Source organism: Phymastichus coffea, unplaced genomic scaffold (assembly GCF_024137745.1).
Source record: "Phymastichus coffea isolate CEN01 unplaced genomic scaffold, Cenicafe_Pcof_1.1 PCOF00098, whole genome shotgun sequence".
Classification (NCBI taxonomy): domain Eukaryota; kingdom Metazoa; phylum Arthropoda; class Insecta; order Hymenoptera; family Eulophidae; genus Phymastichus; species Phymastichus coffea.
Genome location: NW_026706909.1, coordinates 387922 through 408621, shown reverse-complemented (window position 1 = coordinate 408621; position 20700 = coordinate 387922). Strand labels below are relative to the sequence as shown.

Sequence of the window (20700 nt, the reverse complement as noted above, 5' to 3'; positions counted from 1 at the left end):
GGAAGTACTACCGCAAGGATAACGTATTGTTTTCTTGAAATCTTGAAAACATTAAAAATACGACCTATTCACGCTTGCTATCGACTTCATGGAAACTGTGGGGTCGACTGTTTGAAATAGAAATATAAATAGATATTTCTGCCGTGATTCGTGTTTTTCTTGCGTTAAGAATGTTGTTTCTATCTACCGTGTAATGGCTTCATCGATTTGTTATTCCAAACATTCCAATTTGAGCGGTTCGAAATAGTTTTTTTATAGTTATATATAGTTGTACATATTTTCATAGTGGCAGACGGGGTAAATTATTTTTCTATTTTGAATATAACAATGATTAATAGATCTTTCTTTTTAATTTTTTTCACTACTACTTCTGCAAAAGAAAGTACCATAAAGCAACTTGATATTTATATAATAATTATTTTTATTGATGAACTGTACAGTTGGTATCTTAGAATACAATTAACATGTTTAGTGCTTCAAAACCTGTCACTTGGCAGAGAGGCATAATATGCTGTAGTTGAAAGTAATAACAATATAATTAATTGGTGAAAATTTATATTAATTAATGAGATAGAACTGGTACGAGGTCTTTTTTGACTATTTGTTTAAATGCAAAACCTATTGATTCAATTGAAATGCACACATGTACTTCAGAAAATGTCGTAATTTCAATTTCATACTTTACATAACTAAAGTAATATGACTCCATCAATTATGCATCGAAATTTGCAATTGGAAAACAATTAACAAAAAAATCAATTTTATCGGATTGTCTGAAAGGTTCGATAAATGCACAATATTCTCCTTCTTTTTCAGCTTTCCAAATATACGAATGATTGATGACTTTATAACCTTTTTCAAGACCTATAAAACCAACTTTACCGATTGGCTTCCCAGTCGCGTCAATTTTTTGAATGAAATAGTTGGTCAGCCAGTCTGGATAGCACTCATCTTCTTCTTCGCATCTACCAAATTCAGCATAACTCAACAGGAAACCTCCTTCGGGTAAAGAATAAATGTTTTTCAATTCCGTATTATTGTGAACGTCAGTCAGGCTGGTTTTCAAACTGATGCGTCCTTTAAAGTCATACTGGTAGCACGTTGTGTTTTTGCCAATTTTCGAGCATACTCCAATCAATTCGTTGACCACTGATATCTTGAAATCTCCGGAGAGTGACAATAACATATGTTCAGTTTCTGGAAGACATATTATATTGATGTATTCAAAATTAATAGTTTTACATAATTTTAATGTTGTATTGGGAATTAAATATAAGGATAACGTTAACCTAGTACTTATTGAGATAGTTCAGCTATAAAAAATATATGCGAAAATGGACGTTCAGTTGTTAACTTGATCGTAATAAAACATAAAATTATTTTTAATATTCATATTTTTAACAAATGCACGGCTCAACATTAATTGGGTTAGTAATTATTTGGTTTACAGACTAAAATATTTGGTTTAGAATAAAATATATATCAAATTTCGATTGGGAAGATTATATTTAGAGATTTAACATACGTACTATTAGAATTGCTGAGATATAAGTCAGTATGTCCATTGCGGGATTTTATATAAACATATCTGTTATTTGTCAAATCGGCTGAATGTATGTTGCTAATGTTAAATTTGCTATTATCAATGAATTTATCCAAATGGTCGAAATGTCCATCACTTTTAAATCGGAGCGTGCATTCTCGGTCTAACTGTCCGTTAATTCCGCACTCAGCGGTGTTTTTGAAGAACACCACGAAAGTGTCATCATGAGTTAAAATTTTTTTTACGTTATTCAATTGCTCAGTAGTAAATAAATGAGTATTTATCGTGCGTTCCTGCTTGCAACCATTCATATGTACAACGCTAATGTTCACGTATGGTTTATCATGCTTACTGTTGTCATCGTTCCACAATAAAACAGCCTTGTCTTCTCCAAACGCTACTACGAAAATAAAGCGTTTGCTGGCTCTGTCCACTTTCTGGATGCCTGGTGTGACATTGCAAGATTTAAAAATAGTTTTATACGGGTATTTTTCTTGCACAATTTTACACTTTGGAAAATCTCCATCATCGCAAACCAAGTACACAAAACTGTCGTCCCTAAACGAGTAGTCGTCGTAAATGAGCATCTTATTTGGATAGTGACGCGAATGCTTCACAATGCTCACGTTGCTTTTGTATAGCAAATATACAGCTAACACAGCGCAAAGTATTATTAAAAAAACTACGAAGGCAACGATATTATTTGCCCTTGCCATCTTGATCTAAGTCTGCAATAAATGACCATTTAAAATGAATTATAAAAGTATTAATAAAAGTTGTTTTAATATTTTGTTTAAGGAAATTTCTTTTTATTACAAGTTTTGGAGTTTTTTTAAGGCAAGCGGAAGAAAAAGCAACTGCCTACTTACGTTTTTACTCGGAGCCGACTGAAATGAAAATGACATTGACTGTTCCGAAACCGAGGGTTAAATATAGCACATCTCGTTTGAGTTGCTGTAAAAGATTGATCTTGGATAACCTAGTAACTCTGCGCGGAATTCCCGTTTCCGACTCCCTCTACTAGCAATACAACCTAAACAGATATAATAATAGATTTCAAATTATAATGCCCACATTGAAATTCTTTATTTGCAAAAAGGACTCGATAAACATTAAAATAAAAGGACGAACTGGTATAACAAAGTGATAATTGTAGTTTCTATTTCACAATGATTTTATGTGACATTTAAAATTATTTTACCAATTTTTGTTAATACATTAAGACATTATTTGAGTAAGAGGTTTAGTTTTAACTTATTGATAGAGGCAATGAGTAAAACATCGCTTATTAACGCCTCGTTAGCGGGTCTGCCCATATTTACAGAAACTTTATTGAAAATACAAATTCAGAAACTATAATTATAACATAGATACGTACAATACTTATATTCGAAAGTCTTAAACTCGCATGTTACAACGGCGATAAATTGCCGCTTCATCAGAATATCCAATAATATCGATTGAATGAAATTTATTTGAATTTTTATTTAATAAATGGCTTCTACTTAAACTTGGATCAAACGATTACACATTATTTAAATCGTTATTGCCATATGAAAGATTATTTTCATCAATTAAACTAGGATATAAAAATTTTTTGAATTTCTTTGGCAAAGACGCTTGATATTGAAACGATCTAAGTATTTGGTTTTTTTCTATCACTAATGTTGTTTCATATTAAAAATATTTTAATGAAACGAATACACGTAAATATAGATATGTATTTACAAGATGTGTATATGAACATATATGCACAAGGTATAGTCATATATATGTGTATGCAGTGATGTAAAGAATGCAGAAATTTAAAAACGTGGAGAGAAAAAATGAAGATAGAGAGAAAGGAGGAGTGGACAATATATTTAATACATTCAACGTGCTTTGATTCACGTATCAGTGTGATTCAGACTAATATACTATGAACTATTGACTATGCTTGATGAAAATGGTTTTGTCGTGACTTCTCCCGTAGAATCAATTAATACAATTAGTTTGTTAGAAAAACACAATTTTTGACAATTCATATAAATAACTTGTTAATTAGAAATACCAAAAAAATCCTTGGGTAAAATATTTTTCAATTTTCATATGAATGGTATGAAACGTTATCAGTTATATTGAAAGACTTAAGAATTTTCGATTAGATATTGACTATGTGAACTTTATTAGACATTACTCAATTCATGGAACAGCGTTTTACTTTACATTAAATCACATATAATAATTGTGTTGTCGAATAGTACAGCGAAAAGCCCTATTATAGTTAATATGAAATCATGAGCTTAACTTCATAATTAATATAACGAGTATGAATAAAATTAAAAATTATGATATAGAAAAACCCAACTGATTTTTAAATTTGTTTCCAACTTTGGCAACGTAATATAAAAATAAAGTAAATTAAAAACTGATGCATTATAGAATATATTACTCTATAAAATCGGCTTCCGAGAAACAGTTAGTTATTACATGACGGTTGTTTGCTCTCTTTTTCCCGCTAACTGGATCATAGTCGCTGTAGACAATTGTAGTGCAGTATCCTTCGTCTTTTGGATTTTCATATACAAACCCAATATGTTGGACTATGCTCGTTGAAGTGAATCCTTTGAATTTAAGCTGGCTCACAATTTCTCCATTAATATCGATTTTGGTAATCCAGTAATGTGAGATAACCATACAGTCGCTGGTACGTTGACATTTTTCTGTCTGGTAAAACAACAGAAGAAAGCCACCTTGTCGTAAAATATGTGCTGAGATGATGTGGGTCTGAGGAGAAATTTGAGTTATGGTGGTTTCCAGTTTGATATTGCCGTCGTGATCATACTGCAAACAGTTAATTTTAAATTCTCGCTCTGCTAACATACAAATGCCAACGATTTCGTGCTCCACAGTAACACCAATGATTTGATTGTCATAGTGAGTTCGCCCTAAAGATCTTTCTTTTCCTATAAAAAAATATGAGTTCAATCTAAGTTTTAAGTAACTGAAATTACTGATATAAATGTAGAAAAAAAATTATGTCTTTACCGTCTGGTTGAATAAATGAGAAATATGTCCTATTCCAGTTGAATTTAACACAAATGTATCCCATATCAGTGGCTCTTTTTGCAATTGGTTGTAGTACTATGATCATTTGATAACGAGTAGTAGTTACGAACGTAGTTAATCCATCAATAAAGTTACCATTAGCATCAATGCTAATTTTACATTCTCTATTTCCACAACGTTTGGTGTCCTTAAAAAATACATCGTAGTATTCCTCGTATACTGAGATTTTGAGACTTGTATACAACTGATAAGCAATAGGTTCTATCAATTGCATTTTACTATTGTCGTGTATTTTTACTTCATTACTTTTACAGCTAGTCAATTTTGTGGTAATGAATTTGACGAATGTCTCGGCACCTTTCTCCTCCCAAACAAAGATTGCTTTATCATCCCCAAAACTTCTTGAAAAGAATTTTCCAGGACGAGCATTTGTTTGCTCCGGTTCGAGCGTAATATTACATGTATATATTGTTTTTCCACTCAGAATGTCTTCCTGAATTATCGTGCATGTCTTGTTGTTATCACCATTGTCGCACATCGTGTATAGAAGTCGACCGTCTTCGAAAGACGTGACTCGATTGTCCCCGAATTGCCAATCAGGATGAATTTGTGCTGACCTTGTCAAAATTTTTACTGCATCAGTACTTTTTACGGTATTTAACATTATAAGAAGTAATATTATGCTGATAGTTTTCATCTTAAATGCCGTATCTGAAGTTTATAATATTTTTTAATATTTCAATTACTTGTAATTAAAGAATATTGTTACTCACGGTAGACTTTCATTTTATTGTTTTAGTAGACTTATCGTTCTTCACTTCGCACTTTTTGCTTCAGTACTCGCTCTCTTTAGCAAACCACGGCATGTTAGAATAATTGGCTTTGGAGGGGAATCAGCCAACAGAAAGATATATATCATACTCCAATCATAAGATTATTGCTATTATTTAACCATTCTCGCTAACTCAATATAAGTGTCCATTTACTGAGTAATATGCTAAATAAAAACCTTTTACGTCACTAGCTAGAAATTGAAATTATGATATTTTGGAATATAGTTGGAAAAAATTCATAAGGAAATGGCAAGGACTTTAACTTTTATATTTAACGCTAAATGGTTGGGAAGTTAATATGCGTTAATTATCACAAAACGAATACCTGATTTAGTAACTGCATGCTAACAATTAAGTTCTTTATTGAATGTCATTCAAGTGAACTTAAAATTCATCATTTTATAATCATGATTTTAAATTCAAAAATTTGGTAATTGTAAATTTTATTTTGACGTAACTTAATACAATTTACAGATAAAATCTTCCTTGTAGTCTTACTAAAAGCTAGAAAACTACACTATATTGTTTAATGAATTCTATAAGCTATTTTGTAAAATCAGCAATTGTAAAACAATTCGTTACGATGTTACGATCTTCGACTTTTCCATTCATAATTTTGCTCGTTGGATCGTATTTACTGTAAACCACAGTAACACAATAACCTTCTCCGTTTGGATTCTTATAAAAAAACTGAGAATATTTTCCAATTCTCTCTTTGTTGAATCCTTCAATGCGTAATTCCTTTGTTTTAACAGGAGGCTTAACTCTGGTGATACAAAAATACATTGACACTTCTTAAAAGAAAGAAACCACCGTCCCGAAGTACATACATGTAAGGTAAATGAGTTTTGGTATCAGATAAAGTTACTTTTGTTTTGAGATTGCCGTCAATGTCGTACTGAGAACATATAATGCTGGATTTGTTCGTTAATCTAATACATAAGTCTACTGTTTCGCGTTCTACAGAATAGCCTAGAATTATATTTTGTTTACTGTCGATGGTGGCCACTAACTTTTCTGAAACTAGAAAAAATAAAAAAAAAACATTATTTACAAGACTCAATCATGCTATAAATTTTTACTATAAGAGCTTACTCGTAGGTTTGATTATAGTTAAAATTGCTTCATTCTTATTCATCTTCAAGGAAGTAAATACTTCTGACGGTTTATTTTTAGAAATTAGCTGAATGATATGGGCTATTATTCGTGAATGGAGCTGGTTTATGCGTATTATGTTCCCTTTGGCGTCGATGCTAAATTTACATTCTTTTTTACCACAGGTGACTTTGTCTTCAAAATACACGTCATACTTGTTGTCGTAAGTGATGATTTTTTGACCAATGTATAGCTGACGATGAATTGGATCTCGTTCTAGTGATTCATTGTCGTCCAGTAATTTAGCTTCTCTCACATAGCAATCGGTTAATTGAATAGTTGTAAATTTGACGTATATTTTAAAACTTTTTTTTCCTCTCATATTAAAATAGCTTTGTCATTGCCAAAAACATATTCGAGAAATAGTCCAAATTTCATACCCTCCTTATCAGTTTTGAGGGTGATATTGCAACAGTATGTAATATTATCACTGAAAATATCTTCTTGTATTACCTTACATTTTCTCTGGATATCACCGCTATCGCACACGGTATATATCAGTCTATTAATTTTAAAGGAGTTAATACTGTATCCGAAGTTCTGCCCAGGCTGATATTGTGATCGCGTTAAAACACTGACCTCTGCTCCTATTTAAGTGACAGTAGCTGATAGTACGAATGCTATTGTGATGGCGTACTTGAATGTTTCCATAGCATCCGTCAAACAGTACAATGTTTTGTTTTACCTGAACTTATTAATTTGAAAAATGTAGTTCACGCAATAAAGTAACAAATTGTTTCAATTGATTTTACGTTGTTATAAGAGTAAAAAATAGTGATATAAATACTTACGAGATTTTCATGTAAAAAATAAGTATTTCTTTGCTACCTTGTACTTACTAATCGAGTTGACTGTAGTGACTTTATACGATCATCCGTGAATAAGGACAATCCTCGGTAAGGGTAATTGAGTTTAAGTGATCGTATCGCTTGATTTATAGACAAGGAGTATTCCAACCAGTCGGCACCTCATTTTTATTGCATGCAAATGTATTGAATTCTGTCAAATAGTATGGATTTCTTAAAAACTCCTTATATGAATGATTTTCTTTTTTACGTAAAGAATGAAATCATGTGTTTAAAGATAGAAAGTAAATAAAAAGTAAGCATTTTCTTTGAGTCTGCAGTTTTATATTACTTTGGATAATTTTGAATAATATATTTTTTATCAGTTTAAAGATTGGCAAAAATACTTTAGATAAGAATATTAATCATTTTCAACATTTATGTAAATGAAAATAATTTCTAGTAATAATTCTAGGGCTTTCTTGATAAATGCTCCTATGATTCTCTTAATTTAAAACTTTGCTGTTTCTAACAGTAGCGATGAAAGTTTACGTTTAATTATGTCAGTCTACGAATTAGCAATCACCTTCAAAGCGCAAATATCAATTGAAACGTAGGCATCTCCTCAATAATAGTCAATAGATGACTTAATTTTGCAGACAAAACACACCCATAACTATAATCTAATCGTTGTCTATAATCACATTGAGTCGATGATCTATTGTTTAAACTATGTATTTCTTAAATCCTTATGGTTTTTTTCAATATCGACATCTATCGATGAATCAACGTTGGCAATTGCTTCGTCAAGAACGAGAATTACGCTTTCACAGTAAACGTAATACTTTTATTTATGACGTCATAGTGTCAGCTTCAAAAGCGTATCCCAACTTTTAAATTAACCACTGTACGTGTGTCGTTTGTTACTTTCTGACGTGGTCGAAAATGTTGCTATTAAATTCAATTCAATACAATGAAATTCCCGATTCAGAAACTGTGTGAATGAAATTCATTTACATATATAATTTTATAGTCTCATTAAAGATATTTTGAATAATAAATTATGAAAAAATATATCGAGCTTACACCGTCGTTATTCACATAGATAGCCAAAACAAATATTTATCACTTTTTCAACGTAAAATTTATTTTTATTAAAAAAAAATCTCTGTTTACAGAGCCCGACATCCAAAATAATATGAAATCGCGATAAGAAATATTATTGTTGAAAATCAGCTTTGTTAAAACAATTGACAACAACATTCAAATATTCCATCTGGCCTTGAGCGCGCTTTTCACCAATGAAAGCAGCGCAATATTTTTCTTCGCCGTTCTCGTAGATATGAGCCCAATGCCTCTCGACAATGGCACTTTCGAAGTCTACCAGACGGAAGGTGCCAGCTTCAACGCCATTCGCGTCAACTCGTATTATTTGGCCGCTGGCAGCGTTGCTACATATTCCCGTTTCGCATTTGGCGGTCATCATTAAAAATCCACCTTTCGCTAAACTGTACACTCTTAATATTTGCGTTTTCTCATCGATACTTGTTACGTTTGTTGTGAACTTCATCTTGCCGTCTTCGTCGTACTGCGTGCACGTCATTGATGTATTCATGTCAGGTTTGATGCAGGAAGTAATGATATTGTTAATTGCTGATACGGCTGATATTGCGCTTTTCTTGTACTTCGTCAACTGTTTTTCTTTACCTAAAAGGTATAACCAGAAATAAGAAGTGATATTTTTCTATTTTTAAAAAGATTCTAAAGTTCCATCTGAATTCAAATTCTTTTACTCAAATATAAAAATACCTATTTAAGATTTATTGAGCTACTCAAACTGAACTGTTTTTTTTTCTATTTCGTACAAATAATTTTGTAACATTTATATTAATACATACCGTCAGATTTGATTATCCATAAAGTGCTCTCATCCGCATCGATCCGCGTGTAAACGAATCCTTTGGAGGACGATCGAGTGGCAATCGGTGACACAAAAGAAATAAATTGCTTGTTGCTACTGATATACCCAGTTGGCTCGGCAATGACTTCGCCCTCGGCATTGATGCTCATCTTACACATCTTATCGCCGCATCTATTCACATCCTGGAAGATGACGTCATAGGTGTCGTCGTTGTACGTCAAAATATCGTTCGTGTGATGAAGCTCGATGTAAGTCGGTAAGCTGACTTTGGCTACTTTGGCTTCGTAAATCTGACAACGGTGATCCATCTTGATGGTGTCGATTTTCAAATATTCCTCTGCGCCAGTTTCATGCCAGAACAAAATGACCCTGTCTTTGCCTAAAGCTGCTACTCCGATACTACTTTGAATTTCACCGTTTTTCTGCTGGGGTATGAGTGTGATGTTACACGAACGAAAGGTTTCTTTGTAAGGCGGTCTCTCTTGAACGACCTGGCACTTTACATTTGGCTCTTGGTGGTCGCAAAGTGCGTATACCAAGTTTCCTTCTTTGAACGAGTAAGGGCCAAGCATGAGCTGACCTTTCGAAAAGTGACTTTGCTTTTTCAACACTTCCACGGCTGTACAAGTGCTCAGTAATTGAAACACAGAGATTTGGACGATAAGGCTAATTGGCTTTAACATTTCGCCTGTAAAGATTATTTGATTGAATTATTCTGTCTGTTATCGCTGATATTTATTGCTAGATCGAAAAATATTTATGATTGTTTCAAGTAAATTCAGAGATAATTTGGGTTGCTTTCGCACTGATACTCACTCGTGATTTTAGCAAAATAAACCAATCCTTAAAGGTGTTCACCGAGCAACGCCTGTTACAGCAGTCACAGACGCAAATGAAAGCGTTGCTACATTGACATTCTAAACCAGGCTGATTTAGCAGCACTTAAACTATTATTCACTTTACAAAGTTTCCTGATTTGAAAGACGAAAAATTTATTCCGCTATGTATCAAGATTGAATTTGGTTGATTCGAATGTACCTTAAGAAATATTATCAAGTAAAATTGAAGTGACGTAATACGCAAGTTGATAGTTTTTTGGCTTAAATTGCTTTTATTTTCTTCGTGAAGTAATTAGGATACACACAAGGTATAGAAAGTATAAAATGTTATAAAATGCACGAGAGCTTCTCCGGCAATCACTTTGAGAAGTCGCCAATGGCGAAGCAATTGGAAACAACGTGCGAGTCGCCGTGCGGAGTTGAAAGTTCATTGCCAATCAACACGGCGCAGTACTTGTCGTCGCCGGCATCGTAAATGTACGCCCACTCCTTTTTGCCGGCAACGCTCTCGAACTCGCTGAGCTTCAAGCTGCCGGCGCGCTTTCCTCCCTCGTCGATTCTGATCAGCTTGTAAGCCAGCTCGTTCGCGCAGTCGTTTTTCTCGCATTTTTCGTACTCCACGAGCATGAGAAGGAAGCCGCCTTTGGCAAGATTGTGCACGATCAGAGTGTTCGTCTTGTCGTTAGTGTCAGTCAGATTCACTGTGATCTTGATGCTGCCTTCTTTATCGTACTGAGTACAATTGGTCATATCGGAATCCCTGTTGGGCTTTGAGCATACGCTGATCATGTCGTGGCTGCTGGAAACAGTGCGAATTGGGTAACCTTCGTACTCTGCGATTTTCTTTTCCGTTCCTAAAACATCAAAACAGCAATTCGAATTAATATTGATCACTGCATTACACACCTTGACGCATACATTTTCATACCATCGGAGGTGATCATCCATAAGATAGACTTGTTTGATTCGATGATCGTATAAATAAGTCCATTAATTGGTGATCGAGTTGCAATCGGCGACACAACAGCCATAAACTGTCCATTAGTAGTAATGTAAGCGGAAGGTTCTTTGATTACTGCACCTTGTGCATCAATTGTCATTTTACAAGCCTTATCGCCGCAGAGCTTTGGATCTTGGAAAACAACGTCATAAATGTCGCCCTTATAAGTGACAATTTTTTGCGAATGGAAAAGATCGATGTAGCTGACGGTTTGGACGTCGGGCACTTTGGCTTCCTTCAACTTGCAATTGTTCATTTGAACGGTGCCGAGCTTCAAATAAGTTTTCTCGCCTTCTTCGTGCCAGAATATTACCGCTTTGTCTTGACCGAGAGCTGCTAAGCCAATACGACTGTAAATTTCTGCATCCTTTTGCTCGGCATTGAGAGTGACATTACAGGTGTGAGTGGCATTTGCGTATGGATGCTTCGCTTGAACAATTGTACAATTTATTTGCTCTTTGTGACCATTGCATATACCATAAACTAGGTTTCCTTCTTTAAAAGAGTAAGAATCGATCATTAGATACCCTGTGTGTACAGAATTCTTTTGATTCACTACTTCTACGGCTGCATCGGAAGTCCATAACAAATGTGTCAAGCAGATGGCTATTGAAAGTAGCGATAGCATCGTTTGATCCGATATATTGCTGTGAAAGATAATTATTAGTAATAAATAATATGTTCTTGTTACTAAATTCCCTAAATCATAAATGACGTAAAATCGAACTGAAAAGTTTGAAACTGTTTATGGATTTTCGATCGTGTCATGCTTCAAGATTTTAGTTCCTTTCATTTTAATATAGTTGCCTTTACAGAAAAAAATTAACATCATTTGAAATCGTAGGAAATTGCTCACTCGCAAGAATAAAAGAAAAATATTGATTTTAATGATAAAATGTTTATCTGTTCAGCGTGATTTACATAAAATATTAAATTTAAACAATTTTTTATATTCTAGTTTCTTGAAAATTGAACTTCAATTGTTGAACTATCGACGCAATTATACAAATTGGAATTAAGTGTTAGCTGTACAGATGAAAACAAACTTTAAATGCGTCGTCTCGTCGGAGATGAATGAGAAATAGAAAAAAGGACACGTGGCAATTTAGAGAAAACCCCAACAAGCCGATCGTAAGAGCGAAGGGGTTTACGTTTACAAAACTTTTGTAATTATTTCCGAGGTTGACGAAGAATGCCAGTGACTCAGCGTACAATGAAATCTTTCGAAAGAAAAGAGAGAGAGAGAGAGAGAGAGAGAGAAAAACAAGAAAATTAATTATGCTGGGAGTTACACATTTTGGACATGTGGCACACGTCTAGTAAAAAAAAGTGTATATCGAAAATTTATCGAGTGTTCTTGTCTATGAGATTCTAAATCAAAAATTCATACATTATTCCAGTTTAATAGATAGGAGTACAGTAGTTTTTAATCACTGCCTCGTTAATATTATTATTCTTATATTTATTGACTCGAATTTTTAATGGTCGCTTTTTTTCCCACATAAACTACCTCGCAGTCTTTACGTTTTGGACTTATAATTTTCCCTAATTTTGTAATTATAATCTCAATATCACATCTATTACACAGAATGGTTAGATTTAATCTTGGTTGAACATTATTATTATTGTTATTCTGACTATTGCCTATGTAATAAAATTGGGAAAAGATATATAACTTCAAAAATGGATAAAGTGTAGTATGTAAGTTGAGAAAGAAGACGTTAATGGATTAATCTTTAATCTAATTCACTCAGTCTACTACTAAATATTGTTTAGCGATACGTACGTTTGAGATTTACGATATAAATATAGCAAGTGCCTACTTTATAATTAGTTTAGAAATTATTATTTTCAATCATTTTTCTGAGTAGATTTACAAATTCGCCAGCTAAACGTTAACACGTTATTTTGCTTATTACTTCAATGAATCGAGTACAACTATCTTACACAAAAATATGAAAGGCAAGAACAGCACATAATGTTAATATTATCAAATATATTGTATGAAAAAAAGAAACACTCACTTGTATATTTAGCACTCAAGTATTGAAAATGTTATAGTCACAGGGTTACAACACTTGCTCGCGTAGTCACTGCTAGAAAGACTGTGATGTTTTCGTCTTTTGTACAAGTGTAGATAGTAATTGTGTGTCACTTATACCATTAGCCTATTAAAAGGCATGGTTGATTTGTAAGATAACTGTCACTTATGCTTTAAATGAAGATGAGTTAAATCTCAACATGTAAAGGAATGCATTTGACACGAAATCTAAAAAAGATAGTAAATTTAATAATATTAACAGATGTTTTTCAATCAAATACGTTCATAAGAATATATATTTATTTAATGTTTCATCTTGTCATGATAAAGTTATTTTTATTGAAACAGAAATATTTATTGCACCATTATAATAAACTGTTTCAACAAATCGGAATCAGTAAAGCAGTTTTCAATTATCTGCATATTTTTCCTGACTTAAACCAGCTCCAATACATTTAACTGTAGGCTCAATAATCATTGCATAATAACTTTCTTGTTCGTTTCTCCAAATATTTCGCCTGTAATGCGTATCTAATATTTCATAAAATGGTTTAGTGCCTGGACTTTGCATTTGAATACGACCAACTTTTTTGCCGGTAGCATAAATTTTCACGATACGAAAGCTTTCGGCTATGGAACATTTTACAGTTTGGTCTTCTACCTCACTTACAAACACAATGGAATCGTCATTTGGACTTATAAATATTTAATACTCGCTTACTGCTGCTGATGTCGGCTAAATTTGTTATTACTTTTACAGAAAAACATTTATAAAAAAATCATCATACAAAAAAAATAGCACATTGTTACCTTCAGCATCGTACTGTAGTAATATCAAATTTACGTTTTGTTCAGTCGCTTTGATGTATATATTTATTCTGTTATTTCGTGCAGAGATTAAATCATAATTCATGTCTTTTGAAGTTGAATTGGGTTATTTATATAGTAAAGAAGTCCATCCATAACATCTGTAAATCTAGCTGTCAGTGAATTGGTCTTCGACATTCACACGCCACCTACATTCTTTGTCTTCACAAGCTGATGTTCTAAAAAAGGCATAGTAAAAAGTTCTCAATAGCACGTTGATTTTTTAATTGCCAGTATGCTGATGGTTTGTTTTATTTCTATTGAAGAATTCTTCAATTAAAGAGTATATTTGTTGAGATTAACAGTAACTATTTTAACTCTAATTTGATTCGAGTTTCGTTTTTCACAAACTGTATATACGAAAAATACGCCTTTGAATACATAATCACTGAAAATTAATTCCTCCCTGGAAATTTTTTTTGGTTTTTAATAATTTCTATGTTACCGTGACATTTCTACAAAAAGTAATATAATACCATGATGACGAAAATGCTTTTGATTCGCATCGCTATCTTCCGAAGTTACTCGGTGAAAAGTACATTTGTTGAGGTCTAATGTATCAATGTGAGTCACAATAGTCGAGTCTTTTTCTAACCGGATTATGATTACTGCGTTTGGATTTAAAGCGCTCATAAATAATTCACGAACTCCTCCATGTTCATAAACACTCTCTACTTCGACTTCATAAGAATGTCGTACATTTTAATATGGAGATACTATTAGATTAATCGTACATATCTTTTGTTTCTTCATGATTCCTTTCTATCACAGACTGCATAAAGCAGAACGGCATTCTTAAAAGAGTAATCGCTGAATAGAACTTGCAGTCCAGGAAATAATCTTGATTTTTTTATAGCGTTTACGCTGACATGACTTTTCACCAAAAAGTAACATAATACTGCATTGGCAAAAAAGCTTTTGATTTCGAACATTATACTGAAAAAAATACATGTAAATTCACGATTATCTACATCGCTGGGTTGCTATTGCGTAAAATAATTCATAGTGGATGTAGTGAATGAAAAATGCAACAATTAAAAAAATAAATAGAAAAGTCAAGTTAACATTGACGATAGAACAGCAATTTTCCACTGTGTAATATGTATATTATTTTAATAATGAAACATAATTTTTTTTTTATAAAATATATATCTATTACAATTTTAATTAAAATCAATAGATAAGACATTAATTACATTCCAGTTGAGTTATCGAGTTTTTTTGACATCTGTGACAAGTGGTTTTCATACATATTTTATCTCCAATACTTGCCCAAAGACTATTTGATTCTCGACTGATCATTCGATGCATGAAGCTCTATCTTACATAGATAATAGATAGTTTAGAAAAATTAAATTCTAAGCCAGAAAAATTAATAAATGAACATTCGCTTATTCTGGTTGATAAGAAATATAGATAAATAAGATCTTTATTCTGCTGTTTTATCAAATAATATAATTTATAAATCCAACAAATAAAATACTGTTCTATAGTATTATTTTCAAAGATTTTTCTTCGTGTATATCGTGTTTTGACTGCATACTTTGGACAAAGGTGTCATTCTGTCGTAAAGTGAAATATGTTTATTTCAATAGTTGTGATGTCCGATTCTTTAATTTTATAAATATTAATATAAAAAAATGAAAAATAATAGGTATTCGTGAAAGGATTAATTACAGGAAAAAAATCTTATAATTTTACTTAAATATATAATTTTATTTTATAAGTTACGGTACAGTAAAATAAATACATTATTTACATCTTAGTAATACTGATACAGCTTCTTTGGATCTAACAGTTAAAATCTGAAACTAGATCTATTAATAAATTATACAAGGTAGGCAAAAAAAAAAGTACTAAATCTTTGTAGAAAAATATAAATTTTCAAAAATTCTTCAAAATTTTCGTGTTCCGGCAATTTTATTTTATTAATTAATTCAGTTACAAACAATCTAACGGAATCAGAAATAAATTATTTCGTACACTTTACTTCACTATACATTTGAAGTATTTAGAATTAATATTTTTTATAGTCTATCCTTAAACTAGCAAATCATTGAAAGTAAAACAGTTGGCAACAACATTTAAATTCATCGGTACCTCACCAGAAGAATATTCGTTATTGATGATAACAGTAGCGCAATACCCTTTGTTTCCGTTTTCATAAATATACGGCGTTGCAACCATGCCCTTGGGTATCTCGGACTTTTGAGTGTGCATTCTACCCTTTTCTTTTCCGTCGAAATCAATCCAAACAACTTCGTATCCAATCCTGTTACGGCTGCCCTTCGGTTGATTGCTTTTCGGACCGTACATTACCAACATTCCGTCGTTGAGTAGATTATAGGATTTTATAATGTCGATATCAACGCCTCTAGCAGCCAAGGTCGTCGTGAATATTACACGTCCGTATTCATCGTATTGCGTACACACGATATGGCCTTTATCTTCTGATTTGTAACATAAACTGATGAAATTGTTTCCTGCCGCAACAGTACCACGCGAATTACGTTTATACTCTGCTAAATGCTTCATTGTTCCTAAAAAACCAAAAAGAGAGAACGAGGTTAGAAAGAATAATTTACTTCAATTATTCTAGAGCATCTTTTAACGCTAGCAAAAAAAATTACTTGTTATTTTACAAAAATCTTAAAATTGTCGCTATCGCGAAGTCAATGTAAACATCATTTTTAGTCGTCATACAATATAAAACTCACCATCGGGTTTCACAAGCAGTAAATGTAATATTATAGGTTGTGAGAATTCCTTTCGACTTCTGTATTGATTTCTCTTCACGAATACGTATCCTTTGGCAGGCGAGCGAGTGGCAATTGTCATCGCATCAAAATAATTTCCACCTTCTACATTAGCACTCTCAGGTTTATTGATCATCCGGCCATTTTCATCGATGTGTATTTTGTACAACTCTCCTTCTTCTGGATGACGTTTCGGATTAGGGTAAAATATATCAAATGAATCGTCACTATACGGCACGAATTTATTGTTATGGCTGAGGTACATGTACGTGAGCGAAGTGGCATCAGGTACTATGATGCGATTCATCTTGCAGGTTTTTAAATCGACGGTGCCTATATTGACGATAATCGAGTAATCTTCTAATTTTCTATATCGCCAGTAAAGAACTGCTTTACCGTCACCAAGAGCAGTAACGGTAACAAAAAGGTCACCGTCGCCTTTCAGATGATTATTTTCTAAAGTAACGAGGCAAGAATAAGCGGCTTCTTTGTAGGGATAATTCTCTTGTACAACTTTGCAGTTTGTTAGATTCCTAGTATTGGAATCACATATTGCGTATACCAAAATCCCATTGTAAAATGACTCTGCATTGTTGAAAAAGATACCATCGTCGAAGGTTTGAGACTTTGTTACTACTTCCACGGCTGCATCACTATACTGACTAAAGCATACGACCACAAGGATCACAACTAGGTTTTTCAAACAGTACATTTTCTGGAAAGATTTGATTTTAATTAATGCAAATAGTTATATTGTCATGAATCGTGATGATTTATGTTTATTTCTAGCACAATATTTTATTGTCATTATTAGCTGTAATAGTATGTAAATCTACTGTGCTTCATTAATTTTAACAGGATATTTTCGATAAAATGTTAATTGACATACTGTTAAATATTTGAAAAACAGAGAATAATATAACATTTTTTAATATTATTTTTTTAATTCTGACAATAAAGCATGAATCCACGATTTTCATTCTTCAAACTTTATTCAAATAGTTTTTGATTGCTTGGTAAATAACATCTACTCACTAGTATTTCTCTCAACAAGAGTTGGCCTGCGACTGATATCGTGGATGCTACAATTTCACTTGATATAGAAACATCGAAAAAACAAGTTGCTTTAATACTCCTTGGTAAAGAAAATCACACTTGATGTTTCGCTATCAACGATGAATTATCTGCGATAATTATGATTTCCCAACATTGTTGGACTTACCATTGAAATATTCGAGTATGATTTGTTGTTATGAAAACCTCACTTTATAACAACGAAGAATGTGGTTGAGTAGTAGTATTAAAAATATGAATGTGCTTATATAAAATGTAAAATGATCATTTGTACCTACTCACTCACTTTGTAACTTATATGTGAGCTTATAAAATATCAACTTATTGGAAAAAAATAGAAAAATTCATTAAGATAAAATGACGTCTGCAGTTGTATAATATTGCGATTTGTACACACACATCTGCTCCAAGAAATAAAAGTCTGTACGATTTTTTGCTTGGTCAACTTTGACTGACTCAGATAAATAGTTTTGCTTAGCCTTTACATGACGTCGACTTTATCGCTATCTCCTTCTAGACTAATTAGTTTCCACTTCATGACGATTGAAATTCTATCACTAATAGTTTCGTCAAATAATATGACGTTATTTGATAAAGCTTTCGATAAGTAGTCCGGGTGGTTTAGAATTTGCTACGGGATTAATTTTGCACGTATTACATGTTTTATTAGGTCAAAATAAACGTGAATTATTACTTAAAAATCCGTACAATTTATGAATGACAATCTTTTTCAAGTACAGAATATCCTTAATAATATGAAAATAAATCTTCCATCACCAAACATTAACCCGAAGCATTATACTCAAATAAATAATTGGTACCGAAAGTTAATTTCCATGGCGTCTTTCTTTGGAGCCATAAACCTGAAGATACATCCTTGACAATTATTCTCTTGATTCCACATTTTTCCTGCTTTTTTATTTTTCTCGTGCATGAGGGTTATTGTATTATTCCTCATATTCAAGTGTTTAAAAATCACCCTAATTTTTGAAACTAATGTATATTTCTATAAATGACAGTAGATCGTTAAATAAATAATTGCTTTCAGGATATGTTTATGATAAATAATTATAATTGCACTTCAATTAGATAAATTAATAACAATACAAACTATAATTTTCATTATATTATAAGATATGCTGATCACTGTCATGTTTTTTATTGAACATGATTAAATTTTATAATCATACTGTGTTAACTGAAATACCATCAAATTTTTTAAATAAAAAAATCAAAGCCATTAAAGCATTTAATAAGAATTGCGCTATCATTTGGTTTCAACACATCGTTGATTGTTCGTTGACCAATAATTATGGCACAGTATCCAGTATCGCCATTTCTACAAATGTGTGCATACTTAAATTCACTAACAACATCATTAATTTCCTCAATATGCGTAGTACCCATGATTTTCCCATCAGCGGCAATTTTCACCAAATAGTATTTATTCTCGATATTGTGGCTCGATTTTTTATCCGACTTCTTTAAAACGGCAAGCATTACAAGCATACCTCCATTTGGTAAGTTGTATACAACTTTAGGTTGAATCTTTTCATTCCCATTCGCAACGGTTGTAGTGAACTTGATGTTGCCGTCTCCATCGTACTGTGTACAAGTTACGTCACTATCTGTATTAGATTTAATACATGCAGTCACAGTGTTTTTACTTGCCGAAACAGCGGAACATGCGGTACTATCGTATTTTATTAATTGCTTTTCTGTCCCTGAAACGGAATAAAAATCATAATTTTAACACCGAATATTGTAACCTATATATTTTAATAGGCAATCTTTTAAAAAAACTTTCATTTGCATAGAACCTCACCATCGTCTTTCACAAGTAAAAGAGCAAAATCCATTTCATTCTTTTTTAGATACACGTATGCTTCCGAAGATGATTGTGTAGCGATTAACGATATATAATAAATTAATCCGCCGGTTAGATTAGAAGCAACCGGTTGGTTTTTTATCGTACCATCGTCTGCAAAATGTATCACGCAAAGTTTTTTTCCGCAATTTGCTGGACTCTTGAAGAAAACATCGAACGAACCATCAACGCGTGGAACAATCTTATTTGGGAAATAGCTTTTTTTATTTTCATATAGTTGATTCATTGCACAAGTCTTCATGTTCATGACACCCATAACGGTGTCGTTACCCCAAGAAAGAACAACTGTGTCGTAAATGGCAGTAACACGAATGTTTAATTTCGATAAGTCATGATCATCATTTATGAGATATGAGCAATGCCGAGCTGGTCTGAGCAACCCATTTACAACATTTCCATTTTCATTAACATAATTCTGTTCCACGATGTTACACTGGATAATGTCCGATGAATTTTTACCGCAACGGGCATAGATTATACTTCCTTTATTGAAAAAAGTTTCGTCAATGATTAGAATTTCATCTCTAGAAATTTGCTTATTGTCCGATTGCGGCTTCAGTATATTTTCAGTCTCTGCACTTGCATATCGAAGGTGAATGCTGCACGTAATGATGAGATATAGTACACAGTTATTTGAGCAAAACATTTTTTCAAGATATATTATAATGAATTTAATTGAAATTTGAAGGTATTTAATTTATAACTATGCTACACGGAATAATATTAGTTTGGCTTTTACTTTTTATTAATTTTGTTGCGCGTAGATGACTATTGTATTTCTTTTCACACACACTTATTCTTATGCGGAATGTGCTACTTTCTCAAATACACGAGTACACTTAACAATGACCGTGAAAATACTGTTTGGACATAGAACGTCCAATATCACGCTCTGGTACTCCAGAAAATTACACGATTATTCAATTTGCAGAATTTAATAGTATGCAAAA

General features: G+C 32.5%; 4 protein-coding genes across 6 annotated transcripts; all 4 read right to left on the bottom strand.

The window, feature by feature from the left end:
* Window positions 1-445: 445 nt before the first annotated feature.
* LOC131669929 (uncharacterized) lies at window positions 446-2480 on the bottom strand. Its single transcript, XM_058945151.1, has 3 exons — window positions 2413-2480; window positions 1530-2271; window positions 446-1197 (listed from the first exon to the last, which is right to left on the bottom strand). The coding sequence occupies exons 2-3, from the start codon at window positions 2257-2259 to the stop codon at window positions 713-715; spliced, it is 1215 nt and encodes a 404-aa protein (XP_058801134.1). The 5' UTR covers window positions 2260-2271; window positions 2413-2480; the 3' UTR covers window positions 446-712.
* Window positions 2481-2618: 138 nt separating this feature from the next.
* On the bottom strand, window positions 2619-5513 carry LOC131669915 (uncharacterized). 2 transcript variants are annotated; one of them, XM_058945118.1, is made up of 3 exons: window positions 5365-5513; window positions 4571-5302; window positions 2619-4488 (listed from the first exon to the last, which is right to left on the bottom strand). In XM_058945118.1, exons 1-3 carry the CDS (start codon window positions 5375-5377, stop codon window positions 3971-3973), a joined length of 1263 nt encoding a protein of 420 aa, XP_058801101.1. In that variant the 5' UTR covers window positions 5378-5513; the 3' UTR covers window positions 2619-3970. The 2 variants fall into 2 exon arrangements, with proteins under 2 accessions (XP_058801101.1, XP_058801102.1); XM_058945119.1 differs by having other exon boundaries at window positions 4571-5208; window positions 5365-5494.
* Window positions 5514-7685: 2172 nt separating this feature from the next.
* On the bottom strand, window positions 7686-13250 carry LOC131669893 (uncharacterized). 2 transcript variants are annotated; one of them, XM_058945085.1, is made up of 4 exons: window positions 13149-13250; window positions 11053-11771; window positions 10102-10978; window positions 9260-9973 (listed from the first exon to the last, which is right to left on the bottom strand). In XM_058945085.1, exons 2-3 carry the CDS (start codon window positions 11750-11752, stop codon window positions 10482-10484), a joined length of 1197 nt encoding a protein of 398 aa, XP_058801068.1. In that variant the 5' UTR covers window positions 11753-11771; window positions 13149-13250; the 3' UTR covers window positions 9260-9973; window positions 10102-10481. The 2 variants fall into 2 exon arrangements, with proteins under 2 accessions (XP_058801069.1, XP_058801068.1); XM_058945086.1 differs by lacking the exons at window positions 11053-11771; window positions 13149-13250 and adding an exon at window positions 7686-9071 and having other exon boundaries at window positions 9263-9973; window positions 10102-10246.
* Window positions 13251-15764: 2514 nt separating this feature from the next.
* Window positions 15765-20611, bottom strand: LOC131669903 (uncharacterized). Its single transcript, XM_058945100.1, has 4 exons — window positions 19688-20611; window positions 17824-19586; window positions 16750-17503; window positions 15765-16572 (listed from the first exon to the last, which is right to left on the bottom strand). Exons 3-4 carry the CDS (start codon window positions 17498-17500, stop codon window positions 16073-16075), a joined length of 1251 nt encoding a protein of 416 aa, XP_058801083.1. The 5' UTR covers window positions 17501-17503; window positions 17824-19586; window positions 19688-20611; the 3' UTR covers window positions 15765-16072.
* Between the last annotated feature and the right edge of the window lie 89 nt (window positions 20612-20700).